Source organism: Fusarium musae, chromosome 11 (genome assembly GCF_019915245.1).
Source record: "Fusarium musae strain F31 chromosome 11, whole genome shotgun sequence".
Taxonomy (NCBI): Eukaryota; Fungi; Ascomycota; class Sordariomycetes; order Hypocreales; family Nectriaceae; genus Fusarium; species Fusarium musae.
In genome coordinates, this window is record NC_058397.1 from 650,951 (window position 1) to 670,162 (window position 19,212).

Consider the following 19,212-nt stretch of genomic DNA (forward strand, 5'->3'; position numbering starts at 1 on the left):
ACAAAAGTTAATGGCCTATAGATTGTTTTATGTCTTCCATTTGATGACCTGTGATTCTTTCTATGAGTCGCATCCTCCTTACGATGGGCCGGGCGATAGGTGCAGTCGGGACGAGATTGCGGCTGGAACGGCGACTCAATACAGTATTCTTGGCATGTCTACTACCTTTTGCGGTAATTCAGGTCAATCTAAAGTCAAATAATGGATGCGATACTGACTGTTTTAAGGAACGTTGAACCTTTTTGTTGCGGGCTGGACATCGAAAAAGTTCGGCCCCCGAGCGGCGCTTTTGTGTCAGATTCTCATCCCGGCAGCTCGCGTGGTCACACAAATCTTGGGAGTCGTGGCAGGTGGAGAAAAAGGAATGATAATTATCCAAGCGACTCAATTGATCACAATTCTGGGCGGTCCAGCTGGGTACATGTAAGTCAGCCTCGAAGTAACGCTTTCCAACCGCTAACATTGGCATCAGTCTTGTTGTTAATGTCATTGCTGGAGAAGTCGTCGAGCCGATCCGACGAACTGCAGTATTTGGACAGCTACAAGGTGCAATCATGCTAGGCCAGGCGATTGGCTATCTAAGTGGTGGTATGATTGGTGACGCGATCGATATCCGGGCTCCTTTCGACGTTGCGTTCATTTCCTTCATCCTCGCGGGTATTTACGTCTGGCTCGCCTTACCATATATCTCCCCCGATTCAATGTCTAATGGCGGAAAGAACGGCCAAAAAGGCGTCTCTGGTTTTCTCGCGCCGCTCAAGATTCTTACACCGCAGAAATTGCTCCTCGCTGATGGCAGAGTCAAGAAGCATTTCGGCGTCATTTTCCTCTGTAGCGGCATATTCGTCTCAGTTCTCGCCACTGGTTATGCACCTCTTCTCATCCAGATGTATGCGACAGCGGCGTTTAATTTTAGTCAAGGTGATAACGGATGGCTCATGTCTGAGTTTGCGTTCATGAGGAGCTTCTTCTTGATTCTACTATTCCCAAGGATCATCGCTTGGGGGCGAGGCCGTGTTATCAGATCTGAACCAAACAGCGATGACGAGGCGGAACCGGGTCATATTCCAACGGAGGCTGGGGAGTTTGATGCTACGTTAGGAGAGCAAGCTGATCATGAGCCATACGAGGCAGTCAGCCGCAGCAAAGCCGACGAGGGATGTCTGTTTGATCTTGTCTTCCTTAGATGGAGTTTGCTAGTGGATGGTCTACTTACTACAGTTGCCGCCTTTGCGACCAAGCCGTGGCATATCTATCTTGGTAAGTCTTTTCAATCCCCTGCTGAATAACACTAACAAATTAGCTGCCTTTCTTCTCCCATTCGGCTCCGGATCTGCTCCAGCAGCAAAAGGCGTCATTACACAGATGTGCCCAGATTCGCAGCGCGCCGATGCTCTCAACGCCGTTACGCTAGTTGAGAACGTAGCACGACTAGCTACCCAAGGCTTGTTTGGCTTCATCTTTGCCAGTTTGGCTGAGGTTGGCAAAGCATATGCAACGTTCTTCTGCAATGCGGTGAGTTACTGTTGTACGAGCAGTTGGTGATTGCAGCTAATCGGGTTATAGGCCATTGCTTTATTAGCCATGGTGGTTCTTTTATTCTCCAACTTCCCGCCTCCCGGAAGTACATTGATTGAGAAGCATGAAGATCAGGACGAGGTTCAAGACGAGGGCAGCGAAGGCGAGCCTCTCCTCAACGCCAGAGACTAAAGGCTTTTCAAACGCTAATAAACTAGGGGCTGGAAGGAATTGCAGAAGTAACCACCAAATTGAACAATCAACATCATATGCATATTTTAGCGGCCCTCGGGGAAGCATGATAAAAGGTTGGAATACATATAAATGACATCCATTTAATTAGTATCTTTGTCTTATCACTCGCACCAAGCTTCTCCTGTACCTCCTGGAACACTGACAACACTTCGTATGGCCTGTGATGAAAAGAATGCAGACCCTCATATACAGCGCCTATCCAAGAGTCTTTTACACAGCGCAATCTTGGCTCCGGCCGACAAGGCGCAAGGACTAGTCTTGCGGGTAAAGCGACTCGTAAAGTCGCTTGGTCGGGGGCCTCGGGGGCAACGGAGACTGAGCAACAGCTTTAAAGATCGGAATCCAGTCAGGCAGACGCTTCCTTGACAATTGGATTTCAGCGTCTCTGACGGCGATCATGAGAAGCACTCGGAGCGTGAGATGTGCATCGTTCCCAGCTATGTGAAGGTGCGAGTAGGGTATATCGAACTCCTCTAGTAGCTGCTTTAGACTGTATCTGTACCACAACTGTAGTGGAAATTGAGCGGCCTTAACAGTGTCGAGAATGAAGACAGGCTCAAGCTTGATGTTCAACAGTGAAAGCAGTGAAAGCTCCTGCCTTGCACCATGAACAACAAGAACGTATGGCTTGCGAGTGAGCCGTTCAAGCTCCACTCCCAGGTCCATTATTTTTATCGGCTTCGCATTTCCGAACAGGAAGTGATGCGACCTCCCATGGAATGCTTTCTTGGGACCAAACACTAGATGATGAGATTTGATGACGCCAGATGCCAAGTCGCCGCCTTGCGTAGATTTTCCGTGTAGGTGTTGTAGGGCTTGTGCTTTTAGGAAGGACAAGCCAATCTCAACTCGTTGTATTACACCATTTTCCACCATGAAGTGATCGACATCAATGCTAAGAAACCCCAGGTCCTTGATTTTGGAATTAAGCCCCCGTGGTACAGTTGTCTGAGGTATGTCGGGCCAGCTCCCGCCATTGAGCAATTTCGGATTGAGAGAGTAGCCAAATATCCAGCGAAGCATGATCGTCTCATCTCTGAGGATCCCTTTGTGGGCTGGCTCGGCTGTAGTGGTAGCCATTATTCAATTCTATGAGACAGCGACAGTCAGCAAATTGGTAGGCAGTAAGATTGTGAGGTTGTGGGCAGATAGCAAACCTTGTGAGGGAGCCTCATGGACAGGGCAAAGCAAACTCAAATTTTTAAGCGAAAGTCTCTTATTACTGATTGATGCTATTTGCTCCATGATGAGTAGAGTCTCTGTCTATTTTGAACTATTATACACATAATCCATCTGTCTTAATCTCTCTGCAGTATCGTTAAGAAGTCCAACTACCTCGTAAGAAAGTGATGAAGGTATCCTATACATTAAACCTTCTTCAGCCATTGACCCCCGGTCAACGCCTGTCTCGACATGATAGCAAACACAGCGCCCGCCAAAATCGTGACACCGCAGAAGACGATCAATCCAGAGAAATTCCCATCCTCTGCGCCGACAATGGCTCCGGCGACTGGGCTTCCAATAAGGACACCAATGGCAGAAACACCATAGAGTGCGCCACTACGGGTTCCAATGCTGCGGACATCTGAGAAACTTGCAACCATAGCGGGCACGATAGATAAAGTGCAGCCGGAGGCGAATCCATACAGAGCGGCATAGGCAATAACCGAAGCTGTCGAGTGCGCAGTGAGCCATACTGTGAGAGTGAAGATGCCTCCAAGTAGGGTCAAAGGAATCATGACATTGAACACGCCGATTCGGTCGCCAAAATATGCGGGAACAAGACGACCAAAGGTGCTTCAAATTTGTCAGCTGAAGTTGAGAAAGGTAGTGATATAGTGACTTACGAAGCTGCATTGACGATGGATACCAGATATTGAGCCAGGCTATCCGACACGCCAAGCTCCTTCGCTTGCACGATGATAAAGTTGAAGGGCAAGAAGGAACCCAGATACAGCATGAATCCAGCAACAGTCAGCAAAAGGAATGGCATTTCCTTGAACGGCGTGATGAAGTCTTGAATGTCAAATTTTCTTCGTGGCGGTGGCAGTCTCGACTTGATAGTAACATTCGCAATGACCAGTAGTCCCAGGAAGAGGAATGCCACAGATCGCATCGCCCAACCGAAACCAACTTGGACGACAAGCTTGTTCACCATGATTGGAAGGGCGACACCGCCGAGACTGGATCCTGCAGTGATGATGCCAAAGGCGATAGCGCGGTGACGCTTGAACCATGTGCCAGCAGCAGCGATAGCTGGGTATCGTCAGTTGTGTATCTTGTGATCTGAAGGAGGATACATACGTGCGTAGAAGAGGAATGAACAGCCCAGTGCACTGCAGATGCTTTGAGAGAGAATAATCTGATAGTATTTCTTCGACAGGGATGTCATCATCAGACCAAAGACGTGTAAAAATGAGCCGATGAGAATGGGAATACGAGGGCCGTAATTATCTGTCATGTAGCCAACAACTGGGCCCTGTGAATTGTTAGTGATATCATGATATCCGAGGACTGGCAGAGGCCGGACGTACCCAGAAAAACAACATAAATGATTCGATGGAAGATATCCATGCTACATCGCTAGATGAGTACGATTTGAGTTGATTCTGTTCGTAGTAATCCTGGAATATGCCGATACCTAATCCGTTGTTAGCCTCCCCTCACCACCACAAAGCGAGACACGTACAATTAACCCACCCGAAACTGGCAAATACAGCGAAAAAGCCTCCGGTAACAACTAGCCAAGCTTGGAACCCTCCATCAGGCGGCGGACCAAAGTCTGGTGCTGACGTCCCTTCTTGTTGCGAGGGGTCTTTTTCGCTATACTGCTCGGTTTGGGAAGGGCGATCGTCGTCAGAGGCGGGGGAAGAAAGGGATTGATGACGGCCTGCTTCTGAGGCGGCCATTGCTGCGTTCTGGTGCTTATGGACAGCTGTGAGTTGTTCCAAGGTGAGAGAACAGAGGCTTGATGTAAGAAATACTCTACATGATTAAATTCCTTATTATATAGCCGTTTTAATTCACATTGATCTACATCATGCTCGTTATCTTACAAATTCGACCCCTGGCCAATTCTCGCAAGATGGTTCCGAATCAAGGATAGCTTCATCGGAGAGTGTTCGGCCTCGACGCTAAGCTTTGATCCTTGTCGGTTATCTCGAGGGATGATTCCGAATGCAGTTTAGATTCTGGGCTTCTAACCCTTGGATACCCGCTAAAACGCGAGCTGACATCTCTTCACTGCGATTCCCTTCAGTCCCTTGAACATTCCCCCTTCAAACCACGTTATACGCAATTGTTGTAAGAGATATCCCGGTCGAGACTCTCGAAGTATGGTACTACATATAGCCTAGCGTATCCCCCACCGAGACCTTCGAGACCATGCTCTTTGTTTAGCTTATTCGTAAGCATGGTTGGTGTTTCTAAATCCAAGGCATGCGCCGATTGCAAACGACGTCGCGTCAAGGTCTGACTCACTTCCCTTTCGAGAATTGTTCATTACTAAAGACTCTTCAGTGCGACCTGACGTCGCCTCGGTGTCAGCGTTGCACCAAGGCCGGCATTATCTGTCGTGGTGTCCGCAATCAACCTACTCTATGGGTCCATCGGACTCCGACGCAGCTCAATGTTTCCGCCCTCTCGGTCATACAATCGCAGCAGGAAACCAATTGGCTGAGTTTGTTGCAGCGGATGCGTTGCCAAATCAGCTCCAAAGCGATTTACGATGTCTCGACTTTTCGATCACAAGCGTTTTCTGTCGCCGTCAGCATTTATTTTCCTCAAGGGCGATACACTACAAGCGAGGAAGACCATAGTTCAACGCCATCCTCATGGCTAAAGGCTGTGTGTAAAATGGAGGGCCCCAGCGAAGCTTTGGACTACTCACTTGTTGCGTTTGTTGCGATTCAGATTAGGCTGTCTGGTGAAGTTGGCGTGTCTTACGACGAGGCCATTGAGCTATACAACCATGCACTATCCAAGGTAATTCACGTTCTTGACTGTCCGTGCGTACTAGGTAAAAACGACGAGAGTATTGCCGCTATTGTAATTCTATCCACGTGTGAGGTAAGTCAAGGAACTCTTCGATGTCGAAGGAGATTGACCATCCATAGCTGTTCCTTTTTCATGCGAGCACGAGCTGGGATGCTCACGCGCAAGGCGTATCTGAGATCCTTCGTCACAGGGCTGCCCCTGTCACAAATACTGCTAGCTGGAACGACTTATGTCGACGTCTCTGCGTGATATGTGTAGGACACGTTCCCTGAGCCGCCCTGTAATGCCTGCTGACTATCCCAGGTCATTCAAGCCCTGTCACAGAAAAAGCCTCTCAATCTTGAACCTAAGCTTTGGCGAGAGCACATTGGCCCCTGGGCTGCCCCTGATTCCTTCGGTGCACTGCTCGACATGACTATTGACATCCCGTCAGTCATGGCTGAGGCTTATACGTTTGCTTCAAGTGATAAGGCAGATGGTGAAGAATTGTCAAGATACATCGATCTTCTAACCGAGAAGTTCTATCTTCTTCAGAATTGGCGAGCTCTCGTACATCGTAACATCGCGGCACGCAACCAAACCCCGCTGTTCTGGTCTGTCCCCTCCAGAGCGAGTAATCCAGCAGACGAAGGATATCCAGATAAGCTATTTCCATTCGCCCTGATGTTTTCATCTGTGGAGGGTGCCAGTCCATGGATTCTATGCTCCAGCATCATGTTAGATATCATCGAGACAATTCTGCTGCTGCGCGCAAAGGCTGCAAGCCCAGGTGTTTCTGTATCCCCTGGCGAGTGCCCCGATGATGGCTCTATACATAAGGGCTCACCGACCCAGGCAGATGCTGACTATATCGCGCGTATGATGTGCCAAAGTATCGAGTATTGCTATCGGAGTGAGAATGGCACATTCGGTCCGCAGATAACATGCAATGCTCAAACGACTATGCTGGGATATTTTGCGGGTCGGGGCATGAAGAGGGAGCTTGAGTGGTGCCGGGCGATTAAATACATGAAGGGACCTGGGACGAGTTTTGGAATTGATCTGATGCAGTTCAAGAAACCACCAGAGCTATAGGCAGTGGCTTGATGGGGGATGTTGGTGCAAGTGATGGCCGAGGTAGAAGATGCGGACATGATAATATTACATTCATACTTCAAGAGCCACACAGGGCTGCGCAAAGAATTTCAAATAAGCAAAGCATAAAAAGTAGTGGTATCAGTTAGCACTGACGAATTGCCTACGACGGTAACAAAAAAAGAATAATATTGGGCAGATGGGCAAAAGATAGACCAATTGCCCCGTACTGGAATCGAACCAGTGATCTTATCATTTCGTATGCTTACTAGTGATACGCTTTACCACTGAGCCAACGGGGCTGAATTTGATTGGTTAGAAAGGCTAGCTTCAATGGCGCTCATGAGCTCGAGAACATAGCACAACCATTGTCATTACCTTAATTGCCCCAATCTCAATTGTTTGCATCATATTAGTGTTGATCAGGCTTCATGAGCCGTGGTTATATTCATTACGTAAATACAGCTTACTATAATACCGGATCAGATTACTCTGCCGCGCACCTTGTTTTTTAGGTACTCATGTTCACCTCATCCCCAGAACCAGCCTTAACACCAGGCTCAACGTCCATAACATCCCTGTTATGAGCGGAAGCAGTAACAAGACCAGGCTGCTTCTCCTTCAACTCCTTGAACTTCTTCTCAGCGTCCCAGACCCAAGGCGTGTCAGCCGCAAACAGCAGATCCATCTCTTCAAGAGTGCGCTGGTTACTCTCGGGATACAATGCCCAAACCATTGGAATGGCAATAATGTTGCAGGCTCCAAAAATATGGAGTGTGTTCTCGCCAATGGCTGAAAACATGACGGGGCAGAGAAGAGTCAACCATCCGTTGCCGATGGACCAGCCGAAAACGCCAAAAGCGTTACCCTTGGCTCGAACTTGCAGAGGGAAGATCTCGGCGGGGTAGAGCCAGGGAACGGTTAGCCAGGTGGCTCCAAACACGGAAGTAAAAATGAAGACGAAGGATGCGGCTGCTGCACCGTATGAGCTAGCTTTGTCGAGGTCACCCGCATTGCGGGCTTCTTGGCCAAGCTTGGAGAATCCTGCGGCAAGGAACATGGCTATTCCCTGACCGACGGCACCCCAGTAAAGAGTCCATCTTCTGCCGATACGATCGAGTGTATAGACGCAGATGAGCGTGGCAAACATGTAGAAGATGTTGTTGAGACCACTGATCCATTGTGATTTGCGTGTGTCAAACCCGGCTATTCTGAAAATTGTAGGGGCGTATACTGTTACGCCGGCGATTCCGACCCATTCTTGCATGATTTGGAGCTGTAACCGTTAGTTTAGTGACAGGATGGTGAAATATAACTTACCCAGATGACTAGCTGAACGCGTCGACCAGTGTGAAGTTCGCCTGACCCAATGCCAAAGAACATGTGCAGATAAGAGTTCTTAGAGGACTCTTTGTTCTCAAGTTGAACGATGTTCTTGATGTCGGTGTATTCAGCGTGAGCCCGGGAAAGATCCGCCTCACTCGACCCACGGAGACGACGCAGGATGTACTGAGCCTCATCGTCTCGGCCAACCTTGACAAGCCAGCGGGGAGACTCGGGGAAGAACCAGACGCATCCTAGCAGGACAAGGAGAGGCAGAATTTGGAAGGCGATGGGGAAACGCCATCCGAACTCGGAATTGTTATTGTCAATGTACGACAGGCCAAACTCCAACCAGTAGGCCACTACCACACCGAAGATGTTGAGGGTGAACTCGATCGCGATGAACTGGCCTCGTGAGGTATGTTCAGCTGTCTCGGTGGCCCAAACTGGAACAATAGCGTTGAGAATGCCGGTACCTAAATCCCGCTATCAGTAACCTTGTAAAATCCTGGACGTCAGACGCATTACCTATGCCGTTGACTGCGCGCGAGCAGATCATCCAGTCGTGGTTTTGAGCTGAGCATTGCAGCGCTGCACCAACAATAGCCCAGGCAGCACCAATAGCGATAGTCTTGATACGGCCAACTTTATCTCCTACCCAGCCCCCGAAAAGACAGCCAAAGAGAGTTCCGAGGTAGTAAACTGAGACGATGCCGCCTTGGAGAAGACTATCGGTGATGACAGGTTCGCCGGTCGTTTCGTCAACGTAGCCAAAGCCCATCAAGTCGATGTAATCTTTGGAGTTATTAACACCGCCCATCATCCCCTGATCATATCTGAGAATGTTAGCGAAAATACTGAACGGTTGATGTTAGGGAAAATGATGAGGTCATACCCAAAGAAGAAGATCGACAGAGCAGCGACACAATTAATAGCGATGAGAAGCTGACGCTTCTCAAAGTGGTTCGCAACATTGAAACCTGGAAGGCGCTCCATGATCGTTATTTGGCATTAGGCTTGGGTGTTGGGAATCTAACGATGATCTCGTGGGTAGGTGTTGCATTTATACTTGCTGCAAGTGACTGGTTGTGTGGAGGATGAGACGCCAGATCCACATCGGATAACCGTATTTGCTCATTATCAGAGCTTTTTAATTAGCGTGGGTTACTTTGGGCGAGGGGCGGAAACATGGCCGTTGGTCAACTTGTTTCCGTGAGGCTCTGATCAAAACCTGGTCGTGATCTCAACACAACACCAGATGACAGTTCAATTACTCTGTCTGGTTCCTCATGAAGGGATTTGAATACTAATTTATCTCATAATATTTACACTTCGTACTTGCTCATGATATTCTCTTCTTGTTACTGATCTTCAATGTTGCTCATGTCGTTACATCTCAAAACGCAGTGTCATCGACAATCGTTGCCCCAGGTTGAGAATTGGAGGTGGTGGAGACATTTTAGACTCCCCCATGTTTCGTTTATGCGCTCCAATCAGAAGCCTTCACTTCGAGATTTTACTGGGCCTGAGCGGAGATTTCCTGGAGTTGAATGGTAATTCCCACGTTTTATTCTCGTGACAGGGATCTTTGAGCGACAGGCAGCAGTTTAAAAAACCATCGGCATGCGGCTCCGATGCTTTTCATGTTACGTTAAGGCTTCAAAGTCTTTACATCGAGTCATTTTCGCATCGGTCGTGTGATCTGTTGTTGCAAGGGAGACAGATACATCTGCGGAGTGTCCGCTTTTCCACTGGCTTCTCCAAGTTGGGGCCTCTAAGGTTTCCCCCAGGTTGAGTGAAGAGGCTACGAGAGGGTAGATCAGTGGAGTATTTTCGCTGGAGGTCTTTAAGAGAAAAATGTTTGCCGATATGCCGGGCAATGCCGCTATGACATCGTTCCTTGATTCAGCTGGGAATAGAAGCGTGGGGCTTGTGTTGGAGCAACCAAGAATTCAGCTTGCTTGGCCGATCAAGTTTTTGCTGATGGCTGGGATTGTCTCGGGGATAATTCCGCGACACATTGACATCGCGGTTTGCCTTGCCAGAACAGCGGAACGAGAGATGCGGAGTTTCCAGATGAGGATCACAGGCAATGTTCATAATGCATGGCAGGTTGAAGACCATGGGTCGAAATGCTTCTTCCCGTGGTCGCGAGACGTCATTCTTCCAACGGCCGAATGATTGCCCTCGACCGGACCCGATTCTGGTGAAGCGGCACAGCAATGTTTCGGGAATAACTCCAGTACGTGAGACGGATGTCATTCAGCATAAAACAACACAGCAATGATATGGACCAGAAACACGCTGGAAAACTCTCAGTTCTCCGAGAGTCCCAACCGCGAAGACATATCATAATCCTGTGGCCATCCACCACCAAGCTTGCCTTTCTTCGCGAAGCGTCAGTGATCGGGGATTACTCCGTACGCCGGACGGTAGTTGATTATGGACAGGGGTTTCAGCGGCTTCCCCAATGTCGTTAGTGAATCCTTAGTCCCTGTTTTGGGGTGCAACAGGGCGATCATCACGAGTCATGCCCAGTTGCCAAGCTACCCGGCAGGGGGGGCGTCAAATCAGCAGAATCACAGCATTTGGCAAGTAAACCGACAAATTGTCCTTGATTATTGGGTTGTCGATATGTTCCGTCATATTAAGAACTTTGTTGTACTTTTCTTCGGCCATGCTCAACCCTTGAACACATTCAATTGCTCCCGACATCTTATCCCATCAACACCTTGAAGTATCATGTGACATGACACATTTAGACAAAGTGGCATACCCTCGACGCCCCAATTAATTCTTTAGTTGACTGATGCAGTTTTCGAGTTAGCAATCTTAGATCCAGTATCGGAAGATATATCACCGGTTTCTTCGGACAAGAACTGAGTAGGGGCTTCAGCTTGGGGACTGTCGATGGTTAGCTGGTATTTCATGCTCCTCATCACGTACGTTTACTTACTCTCGGTGCTTGAGCCATAGATGAAGGGCATGCGTCGCAATGAGCAGACCAATAGCACATCCCAATGCAAATGGGTAACCTTTCGGGAAACGAGGTCCTTCCACGGTCGGGAAGACAAGCAAAGGTGTCCAGGCTGTTGTCGATTGAGAGATGGCGTTGATCAAGACAAGCGTGAAAGACCGCTCGGCTGGCGATGCTCGAAGTTGAGTGTTGACCCATCCGTGAAGAACACTTGACAGCGCGACCGACGCGTATATGGTCGAGTATGCGAACCAGAGGGCTGATTCGGGGACGTTCCAGATGGTGAGAATAATAAGACCGAGCGCGTTCCATACAGTTGAAACAGTGATAGCCCACGCAGGCCCCAATACAAGATCTGACGCAAAGCAAACGAAGAGAGTGTAGAAAATGCCCAAGGCTGGTGCGATGGTACCCAACTCGTTGACCTTGGCCTTCGAATAGCGATTCAGACTTTTAATCCATAAAAGAAAAGAGCCAGAGCTACTGTGAGTTGAAGCGTTCCAGAACAAGACATCGACGAGAATGATACCCCAGAATTGGGGTGACAGAACGACCCTCTTCAGGTGACCCAGCTTCATCTTTCCATGACTGCTGTGGCCCGCTCGTTTCAGTCGCTGCTCACCAACGTCAATGTCATGCTGGTTCAAAACGCGGCGATTCGGCTGATCAGGTGTTCCTGGGATGACGAAGTATCCTGCAATACCAACCGGAATGGTGATCAGCGCGCAGATAATATACATCCAGCGCCAACCCTCCAATCCATTCACACCATCGAGTCGAGCTGAAGCACCAGCTTGAATGAGGCCAGCGGTAAGTGTTCCGAGAGATAAGCCGACGTAGAAGATACCGCCGCGGCGAGCAATCTCGTTGCCTCTGTACCATGAGCCAAAGAGGTAGTGCATGGTTGGGAAGAAAGCTGCTTCAAACCATCCGACGAGGAACCTGTATGCTGCCAGCTCGGCGAAGCTGTTGACTCGGTATTGCAGAAGCGTAAATATTCCCCAGCAGACGTCCAAGCCAGGGATCAACCAGTGGATAGGGACGTAGGTCAGGAGGAAGAAGAAGGGGATCTGGCCGAGGACGGCGCCAATGATGTAGAAGGTTTGCAGTTGAACAAGTTCATTGCCTTTGAAGCCCAAGTCCTCTTTGAGACCCGCGACGTACGCATTATCTGCAAAGTATTAGTGAAAAGTCTGGAACGAGGGTGGGATATGTTTGGAGACATACTCAAGTTGGACTGATCAATGTACTTCACCCAATAGGCTATCACAGCATACGGAACGATAAGAAGATCAAGCTTAATGATAAACTTTCGCTCCTCCGGTGTATCTGTATCAGAGTACCACTGGATGTGATACCACTTCTTTTGTTTGACGACAGACATTGTGATGAATGTGCAGATGAAGGATCATGCAGGACGGAGGTTGGGACGATGGGCCAGGGGCTTTAAAGCATATGCGAACGCGAGCAAGGATCCGAAAATTGGGATCTCGAGAGGCTAGATGCGTTCTTTATCAGACTGGGTGACACTAGGCGTGGGTGCCATGTGCACATTGAGAGATAGTGCTTGCTTGGCGTATTGCATGATTTGACGACACTTTGATGCGACGACCGACGTTGGGGAACGACAGATCTGGATTTCGATCATAGATATGGAGATTTATGAGCTTGATATATTGTATTAGGTGCTTGACAGACCACTCCGTATCTCTGTCCTTTCTCTTGCTGTCAGACATTCAGATGCCCATGGCGCATCTGGAGACAATTGCAGATCTGCAGTTTCAGTTCTTGGATTCATGCAATGGAATCTTCAAACCAATCAAATAACCCCACCGGACCAGTAGCGATATCGATAATTACTTGTTTTGGGCATTCATGCTTGTCGAGCTCGTTATCGTGGTGAGAATATGCTCTCAGACGCGGGGCGAATTGCGTGCTCCCAATGTCGCAATTTCATCCCTGTGCGACGTTTCGTGGCGGGCTGAGGCAATTGGCGCCAATAAAAACTATTGATATGATATTTTATTGGAATAAGATATACATCGATCTTGGGGACATGTACTGTCGTAGGTTAGCATATCCGTGGAATTGAACGCGTCGAGGGAGATGCTATCCTGCGAGAAGACAGATTTCGGCGCGACTCACATTTTTGACAGACTGACACGCTACAGTCTACAAGCTGCGTACGCATGAATGAGAAATATCAACAGGTCTGAAGGTCGGCATCTGTCGTCTAGTAGTGGTTGATCTCACCTGCAATACAAAATGGAAGGAATCGAATATGTGAGTGAGCCCAGCAACAAGGCAAATGGCGGAAGAGTTGATGAGACTGAAGAGGACCAGGCTCCGCAGTAGCATGATGAAGAGCTTCATAAGGCTCAGTCACTTGGAGGCAACCTTCAACGAGAGTCCAAGTTCGGTCACTTCGGTGGTCCGCTGTTGGTAGCAAATTTCAAGCAACAAGCCTGGTCACTGGGTGACAGTTGCACGGAGCATCACACGCTGTGCTACGCACTTGGATTGGCACGCAAGACCTGCCCAGGGGAAGGGCTATATACCAAAGTCACACTCTACACTTCAGCGAAGAGTGGTCGAGTGGTATCTACCTACCTAAAAACCTATAGACCCTAAACTCCGCTCCTAAAAACCTTCCTCCCTCGGCCACTCTTCGTTTTTGCTCGCGGGTTCGAACCCTGCCCCCAAAACGGTTTTCTTTTGGCATTGAACAGGGGCTATCGCATGGTGCAAGAAATACAGATGATCTCTCCAAATCAAATCGTGTAACTAATCGCAAATTGCGGAAGCCGATAAATGGCCATGCATACGGGCTAACGCTCGACCATATTGAAAATCGAGATGGTTGAGTTCTTGGAGGCTTGAGTCTGTATATAACCTCAATATATTATTGGAAGAGCTCCAAAGGCCTCATCCACTTACCACGTAACCGCAATAGGGGCAGGAGTGGCCAGGCATGACCCAAACCTCTTTCTCACTCGTATTGCACTTGGGGCAGAGGACACGAGGCATTTCTTTGGTGTGAGGGGAAGCGTCATAAGATATTCCGCGATCTCTACCGGGCATAGTGGGCTGGTTCCGGCGATGTGATGTTAAGCCTTTTGGTGTAGAGAAGTGATGAAGAGTGTTCGTGGAATCAGGTCGTTGCAAGAAACTGGGTAGCTTGAGATGAGGAAGACGAACTTTAAAGGATGGCAACTGGCGTTTGTGTTCATCTTCATTGATCGTGTTTGGAATGCCAGGGGGAAACCAAACCATAGTGTTCACTGAATTTGTGCCTGTTTGCTTGATAAGATGGTTTGTTCGCTTGTTCAAGTAGTCCACTTTTTGGGATGGCAGTGGCAGCACTACAACTGGGACGAATTACCGGAGATTGCTCAATAGCCGGGTCTACAATCCTGGAGGCCAAAACATGTTTGGCCCATCTAACCTTCAGGATGAGTATTGGTAATCACTGGCACGAAGTCAACGAGCCACGATTCCAAGTCACCACCAACTCCATTATACTCTATCTCATTCGTATACAGGGTATCTCTCAGCATTTCTTCAAAACATCAATAATCCATTCAAGCCCCTCCTTACTCTCCTTCAACCCATACTTGTATGCCAACGGGAAGCAATGCATCTGATCACCCCAAGACAACCACTCTCCATCAACACCTTCCTTTCTACATCTCTCTCTGAACTCAACAGCCTCTGGCCCAAGAACATCATGTGAAGCTGTAATACCATGGATCTTGACGTTGTTCCTGATACAGACGCCCAAGTCGGCATGGATGGGTGATACTCGGGGATCATCGGCGGACCAGTCGAGCTTTTCATTCCTATCTGTTGATTCCGTGTTCGTCCCGTTTTGTTGATTCACATCTGAGTGTCCAGGAGCCCATGCACCGGCTGTTTCATTGATGGACGACTCGCTCAGAATAGGATCAACTTTGTCTACCTTTTTGATGTCGGGGTGATTGTGACGTAAATCGGTGGTCGCAGTGATGGCTAGGATGGCAGACGGAGGTCGAACGGCTTGTACATATTGATGTCTCATGGTCCAAGTCACCAGGCATAGGGCAATGTTGCCTCCTGAACTGTCTCCTGCAACGATCACCCTCTCGCCAAGGTCAGATGACTCCTTCAACAAGACATTGTAAGTCTTGCAGATAGCTGGGAATGCGTCTTGAACGGGGTCCTTGGGCGCTAGGGGGTACGAGACGAGGGTGAGTCTAGTATCCTGCAGGCGGTTTATCATCTCTCCGCAGAAAGTCCAATGTTGGCCTGCAAACGTTAGTAGGGCTCCTGGCGAGAAAATGGTTTGCTTACCACTTGGAGGTGCTTGCCATCCACCTCCAGCAAAGTACAATATCCTTCTGGCATAGGACCTCTTCTCTCCATCAGAAGTCTTTGGAGTCATATCATACGTCCAAATGCCCTCAACCTTGTTCTCTTGAACATCACATCTCTTCCTCGCTCCCCTCGAAGGCTTGCATCGTGTAGGATCAGCAGATGAAACCTTCCCAATCTCTACCAACTTTGGCTTGATAGGCTGGATAACGTTATGAAGAATCTTGGTCGGCCAAGACCGCCCAGAGCGCTCATCAACGTGAAACTCCTGATCATCTGAGCTGAACTCATCGTCCGAGTCACGGTAACCATCAACGGTCGAGGGGTTAACAGTTTGGGTTGCCATCGGGAATAATGATATCTTGTAAGGTTGAACCCTGAAGATCGGGAAGATGGAGGGGTAACAGTAACACAATAGCAACAGAATAAAACCGTCATTCTTTTGATCAAGGGAGAGACCCTGATCGGCATACGTCATTGATCTGACATCATTGACTCCGCTTGCGTGCAACCCCAAAACAGGCGTGACAGAGCGACTAGCTACATTTAGACGCCATTTTTACCTGATCTTTCGACAGCTGAAGATAAGGAATTGACTGAGAGACGGTGACGAATTGTTTATTTCAATTTGAGTTATTGACGATGGACGCTTTGGCATTCGCTAATGCATTAAGGGTCGGGCCAAGCAAGAAGCTTGTTCGGCTTTAGCCGTAAAATTGGATCAGGCCAAGATCTCCACAGCACCAAGCAAGCTTTACACCATCGCGATCTTCACCCGTCGCTCGATGAGATCTTTAACGTTGTGGACCAGGCTACGGTACGAAGGTTTCGGCATTCAAAAGTAAGAATAATTAAATCGCTAAAACAACTATAAAAGATACCGCTTGCTTGCTGTTTTGTTCAATCTGATGCCCATGCGCTTCGCTGCAACGCGACCAAAATGAAAGCACAAAATCCGCTCGTCGCTAATAAAAATACAAACGAAACATTGAATCATGTGACCACAGTGATCTTAGTTTCTTTCCTGTGACAGGCCTGACAGCGAAGATCGTCTTCTATTCGTCTCGGTTCGCATTCTTGCCTCAGCTTGCCTCACAGCTTCCTCCCAGTCTGTGAAGTACAAATACATAGCCTCAAGCCCAGATACCCTGCAAAACGGTCAGACAAGTCGTGGACAAGGAGAGGAGGGTACAACTTACACAGCAAGACCCGCTGTTAAACCAACCCAGAGTCCAGCTAAGCCCCAGCCCAGTCCGAAACTGGTGCCGAGGGCGATTGGAAGAGCGACCATGTAGTAGGCGAAGAGATTGGCGTAGGATCCAATGGATTGCCTTCCGATTCCGCGAAGAAGTCCATGCGAGACGGCTGCTAACGCGTCAAAGATTTGCATAACGGCACAGACGAGTATGACGTTCGATGCGATATTGATGACTTGCTCGTCTTCCGTGAACACGGCGGGAATTTGTCTTCGGAGAGTCGAAAAAATTGTCAAGTTGATGCTCCCCACGATGAGTGCAGCAACGATGGCCTATGATGTCAGTCAGTTTGTACAGTGACCGAAATGAGACTGGACTCACCACTTTGGCAGTCACACGCGCAGCCTTGCTCAAATCAGCCCCAATAAGGTTTGCGACTCGAGTCGAGGTCGCGATGGCCAGTGGGAATGGAATATTGAATGACATTGACGTCACGGTAACCAAGACTCCTTGAGCTGCTAGTTGCGCTGTACCGAACCGTCCTGCGGCGATGGTGAGAATCTCCAGGACAGAGAACTGGGCTTCGATCATGATCATTCCCGGCAAAGCCAACTTGATCATCGGACCTGTAGCAGTCAGAAAGGGTGTGTTATGAGATGCCAGGGCAATTTACCCCAGTTTGTGAAAGCCTTGCGGCTGAAACCCTTCCAGCACTCATAGCCCTCAAACAGCCGTACGTAGAGAATCAAAAGAATCGGGAGGAGGTTGTGAGTGACAGCCATCGCGATGGCGGCACCAGGAAAGCCCCATCCAAACTTGAACACAAACAGCCAATTCTGCAAGAAGCTCAACGGCGCTCCGACCAAAAGCGTGTAAGTTGTTGCATGGAACAGACCCTGACTCTGAACGAACCGCTTCGCGCTCTCGAATGCACTGACACCTGGCATGCCCGCGATGAGGATGCGCATGTACAAAGCGGCCAATTGTGTTGTGCGGCCTGGGCCAACGGCTGCAGCGAGGATGGGTTCAGAAAACCACCAGACGACAGCAATGGGAATCATGATTATCCAAAGAAGCCAGGTCATTCTCTGCGCTTGAAGGCCAACGAGATGCTTATGGCCGGAACCATAGGCTTGTGCGCACAGGGTGTCGAGACATGTTGCCAGGCCTTGAACGGGGACGTAGTAAGTGATCGAGGCAGTCATTGTAGCCACTGAACATGTTAGCATGTGTATCAGATTGATAAAGCTGTTGAATACTTACAATTGACAGCGGCGAGCTCCTCCATCCCAAGTCGACCAACCGTTAAGACAGAAGCGACAGTGACCGAGTAACTGTAAACGATCAGTGTCAATACTCACTTGCATCATCGCGATACTTACTGCAAGAGGAAAGTGACGATAAGAGGGAGCGCGTATTGAATCAACGTCTTGGTCTCACGCTGCCACGTCGTATCAATCTTATGCGACGCCAGAGCCTCCTCCCACCGCTTATGAACCTCATCAGGCCCCGGCGTCGGCGGAATTCCATCGAACCTCACAACTCTGTCCCTCAACAACGGTGTTGTCTCGCCCGAATCTTCTGATGCGAAGAGCGGCTTGTCGTGATCGTGCACGCGCGTACTAAACAGGTGTCGATACAGACGGCCGAGCTTTGTAGTCTTCCATCCTGTCGGAGGATGTCTCGGTGGAATGATATCATTGTCGCGGAGGAGGGAAACTTCGGCGCGGAGGGATTGCTCAAAGTCGTGGGGGTTTGGGGGCGGGATGTCGATGCTTGAAGGTGGAACGGTTGAGAAGCCTTGGCCAAAGGCGATACCTGTTGGATGAAAGGCAAGTTGGACGTCTGTTTCGTTTACGTATCGCGGGTCTTCGATGGCTTCTTCATCGCGGTGTTCATCTCCAGAGGAGCACTCGTCAATATCGCGGTTGAGAATCTCTTCCACCTTTGGAGTTGGGCCGATGAACGGGGGCGGGAATGTTAAATCGTCTGGAATAAAATCAGCAAAGATAGAATGTCTTCTTTCTCGACGTTCCCCGTCGGGATTAAACGGTGAGCTCGTAGGTAGCGACATGTTGCTTAACCTGCTAGAGTCAACGCGCGATGGAAGAACTCCAAAGGTAGAGGTGGTGATGTTTTTACATCATCTCTACGAACACAATGACGTGGTCCCAAAGTCAGATAACAAAGTCGGTGAAAGATATCTGATGTCAATTGATAACGACCACACCTCTACAGGGCGCCACAAACCGACCAGTGGCATGCCAACTGCTGCAAACGATGGCACCCTCAGCCTAGACCCCGCAGCACAATGACATGCATTCTCACTGCGGATGTGCCACTAATCAAGGTTCAGGCCCGGACGGTTTGCCCCGAAGATAAGATGTTGGTGTGTTGCACCCAGAAACGGTTGGGGTGAAGTCATTTGTGAGATGGATGAATCTAGATTCTTGACTGATCGGCGCTTTTTTGGTGTTTTCTGACGATCGGTGCAGCCACTGGTTTTCACGTGCGGCGATCATT

At 49.0% G+C, this 19,212-nt stretch overlaps 7 protein-coding genes and 1 non-coding gene across 8 annotated transcripts; 2 read left to right on the forward strand and 6 right to left on the reverse strand.

Moving 5' to 3' along the window:
* Positions 1-554: 554 nt before the first annotated feature.
* J7337_013276 (uncharacterized protein) lies at positions 555-1,710 on the forward strand (the record flags this gene model as incomplete). The annotated part of the gene is made up of 3 exons (XM_044830770.1): positions 555-1,260; positions 1,304-1,515; positions 1,567-1,710. The coding sequence occupies 3 exons, from the start codon at positions 555-557 to the stop codon at positions 1,708-1,710; spliced, it is 1,062 nt and encodes a 353-aa protein (XP_044674045.1).
* Positions 1,711-3,140: 1,430 nt separating this feature from the next.
* Positions 3,141-4,682, reverse strand: J7337_013277 (uncharacterized protein; the record flags this gene model as incomplete). The annotated part of the gene is made up of 5 exons (XM_044830771.1): positions 3,141-3,570; positions 3,621-4,029; positions 4,078-4,252; positions 4,308-4,414; positions 4,463-4,682. The coding sequence occupies 5 exons, from the start codon at positions 4,680-4,682 to the stop codon at positions 3,141-3,143; spliced, it is 1,341 nt and encodes a 446-aa protein (XP_044674046.1).
* Positions 4,683-5,628: 946 nt separating this feature from the next.
* J7337_013278 (uncharacterized protein) lies at positions 5,629-6,843 on the forward strand (the record flags this gene model as incomplete). Its single annotated transcript, XM_044830772.1, has 2 exons — positions 5,629-5,757; positions 6,073-6,843. 2 exons carry the CDS (start codon positions 5,629-5,631, stop codon positions 6,841-6,843), a joined length of 900 nt encoding a protein of 299 aa, XP_044674047.1.
* A 220-nt stretch (positions 6,844-7,063) lies between these two features.
* On the reverse strand, positions 7,064-7,145 carry J7337_013279. The gene has a single exon. It is a non-coding gene; the product is annotated as a tRNA-Thr (tRNA).
* A 209-nt stretch (positions 7,146-7,354) lies between these two features.
* On the reverse strand, positions 7,355-9,162 carry J7337_013280 (uncharacterized protein; the record flags this gene model as incomplete). Its single annotated transcript, XM_044830773.1, has 4 exons — positions 7,355-8,119; positions 8,164-8,642; positions 8,695-9,002; positions 9,062-9,162. The coding sequence occupies 4 exons, from the start codon at positions 9,160-9,162 to the stop codon at positions 7,355-7,357; spliced, it is 1,653 nt and encodes a 550-aa protein (XP_044674048.1).
* A 1,802-nt stretch (positions 9,163-10,964) lies between these two features.
* J7337_013281 (uncharacterized protein) lies at positions 10,965-12,527 on the reverse strand (the record flags this gene model as incomplete). The annotated part of the gene is made up of 3 exons (XM_044830774.1): positions 10,965-11,070; positions 11,123-12,314; positions 12,371-12,527. The coding sequence occupies 3 exons, from the start codon at positions 12,525-12,527 to the stop codon at positions 10,965-10,967; spliced, it is 1,455 nt and encodes a 484-aa protein (XP_044674049.1).
* A 2,166-nt stretch (positions 12,528-14,693) lies between these two features.
* Positions 14,694-15,839, reverse strand: J7337_013282 (uncharacterized protein; the record flags this gene model as incomplete). The annotated part of the gene is made up of 1 exon (XM_044830775.1): positions 14,694-15,839. One exon carries the CDS (start codon positions 15,837-15,839, stop codon positions 14,694-14,696), a length of 1,146 nt encoding a protein of 381 aa, XP_044674050.1.
* Positions 15,840-16,505: 666 nt separating this feature from the next.
* Positions 16,506-18,763, reverse strand: J7337_013283 (uncharacterized protein; the record flags this gene model as incomplete). The annotated part of the gene is made up of 6 exons (XM_044830776.1): positions 16,506-16,641; positions 16,693-17,021; positions 17,071-17,315; positions 17,363-17,902; positions 17,953-18,023; positions 18,072-18,763. The coding sequence occupies 6 exons, from the start codon at positions 18,761-18,763 to the stop codon at positions 16,506-16,508; spliced, it is 2,013 nt and encodes a 670-aa protein (XP_044674051.1).
* Positions 18,764-19,212: the final 449 nt, after the last annotated feature.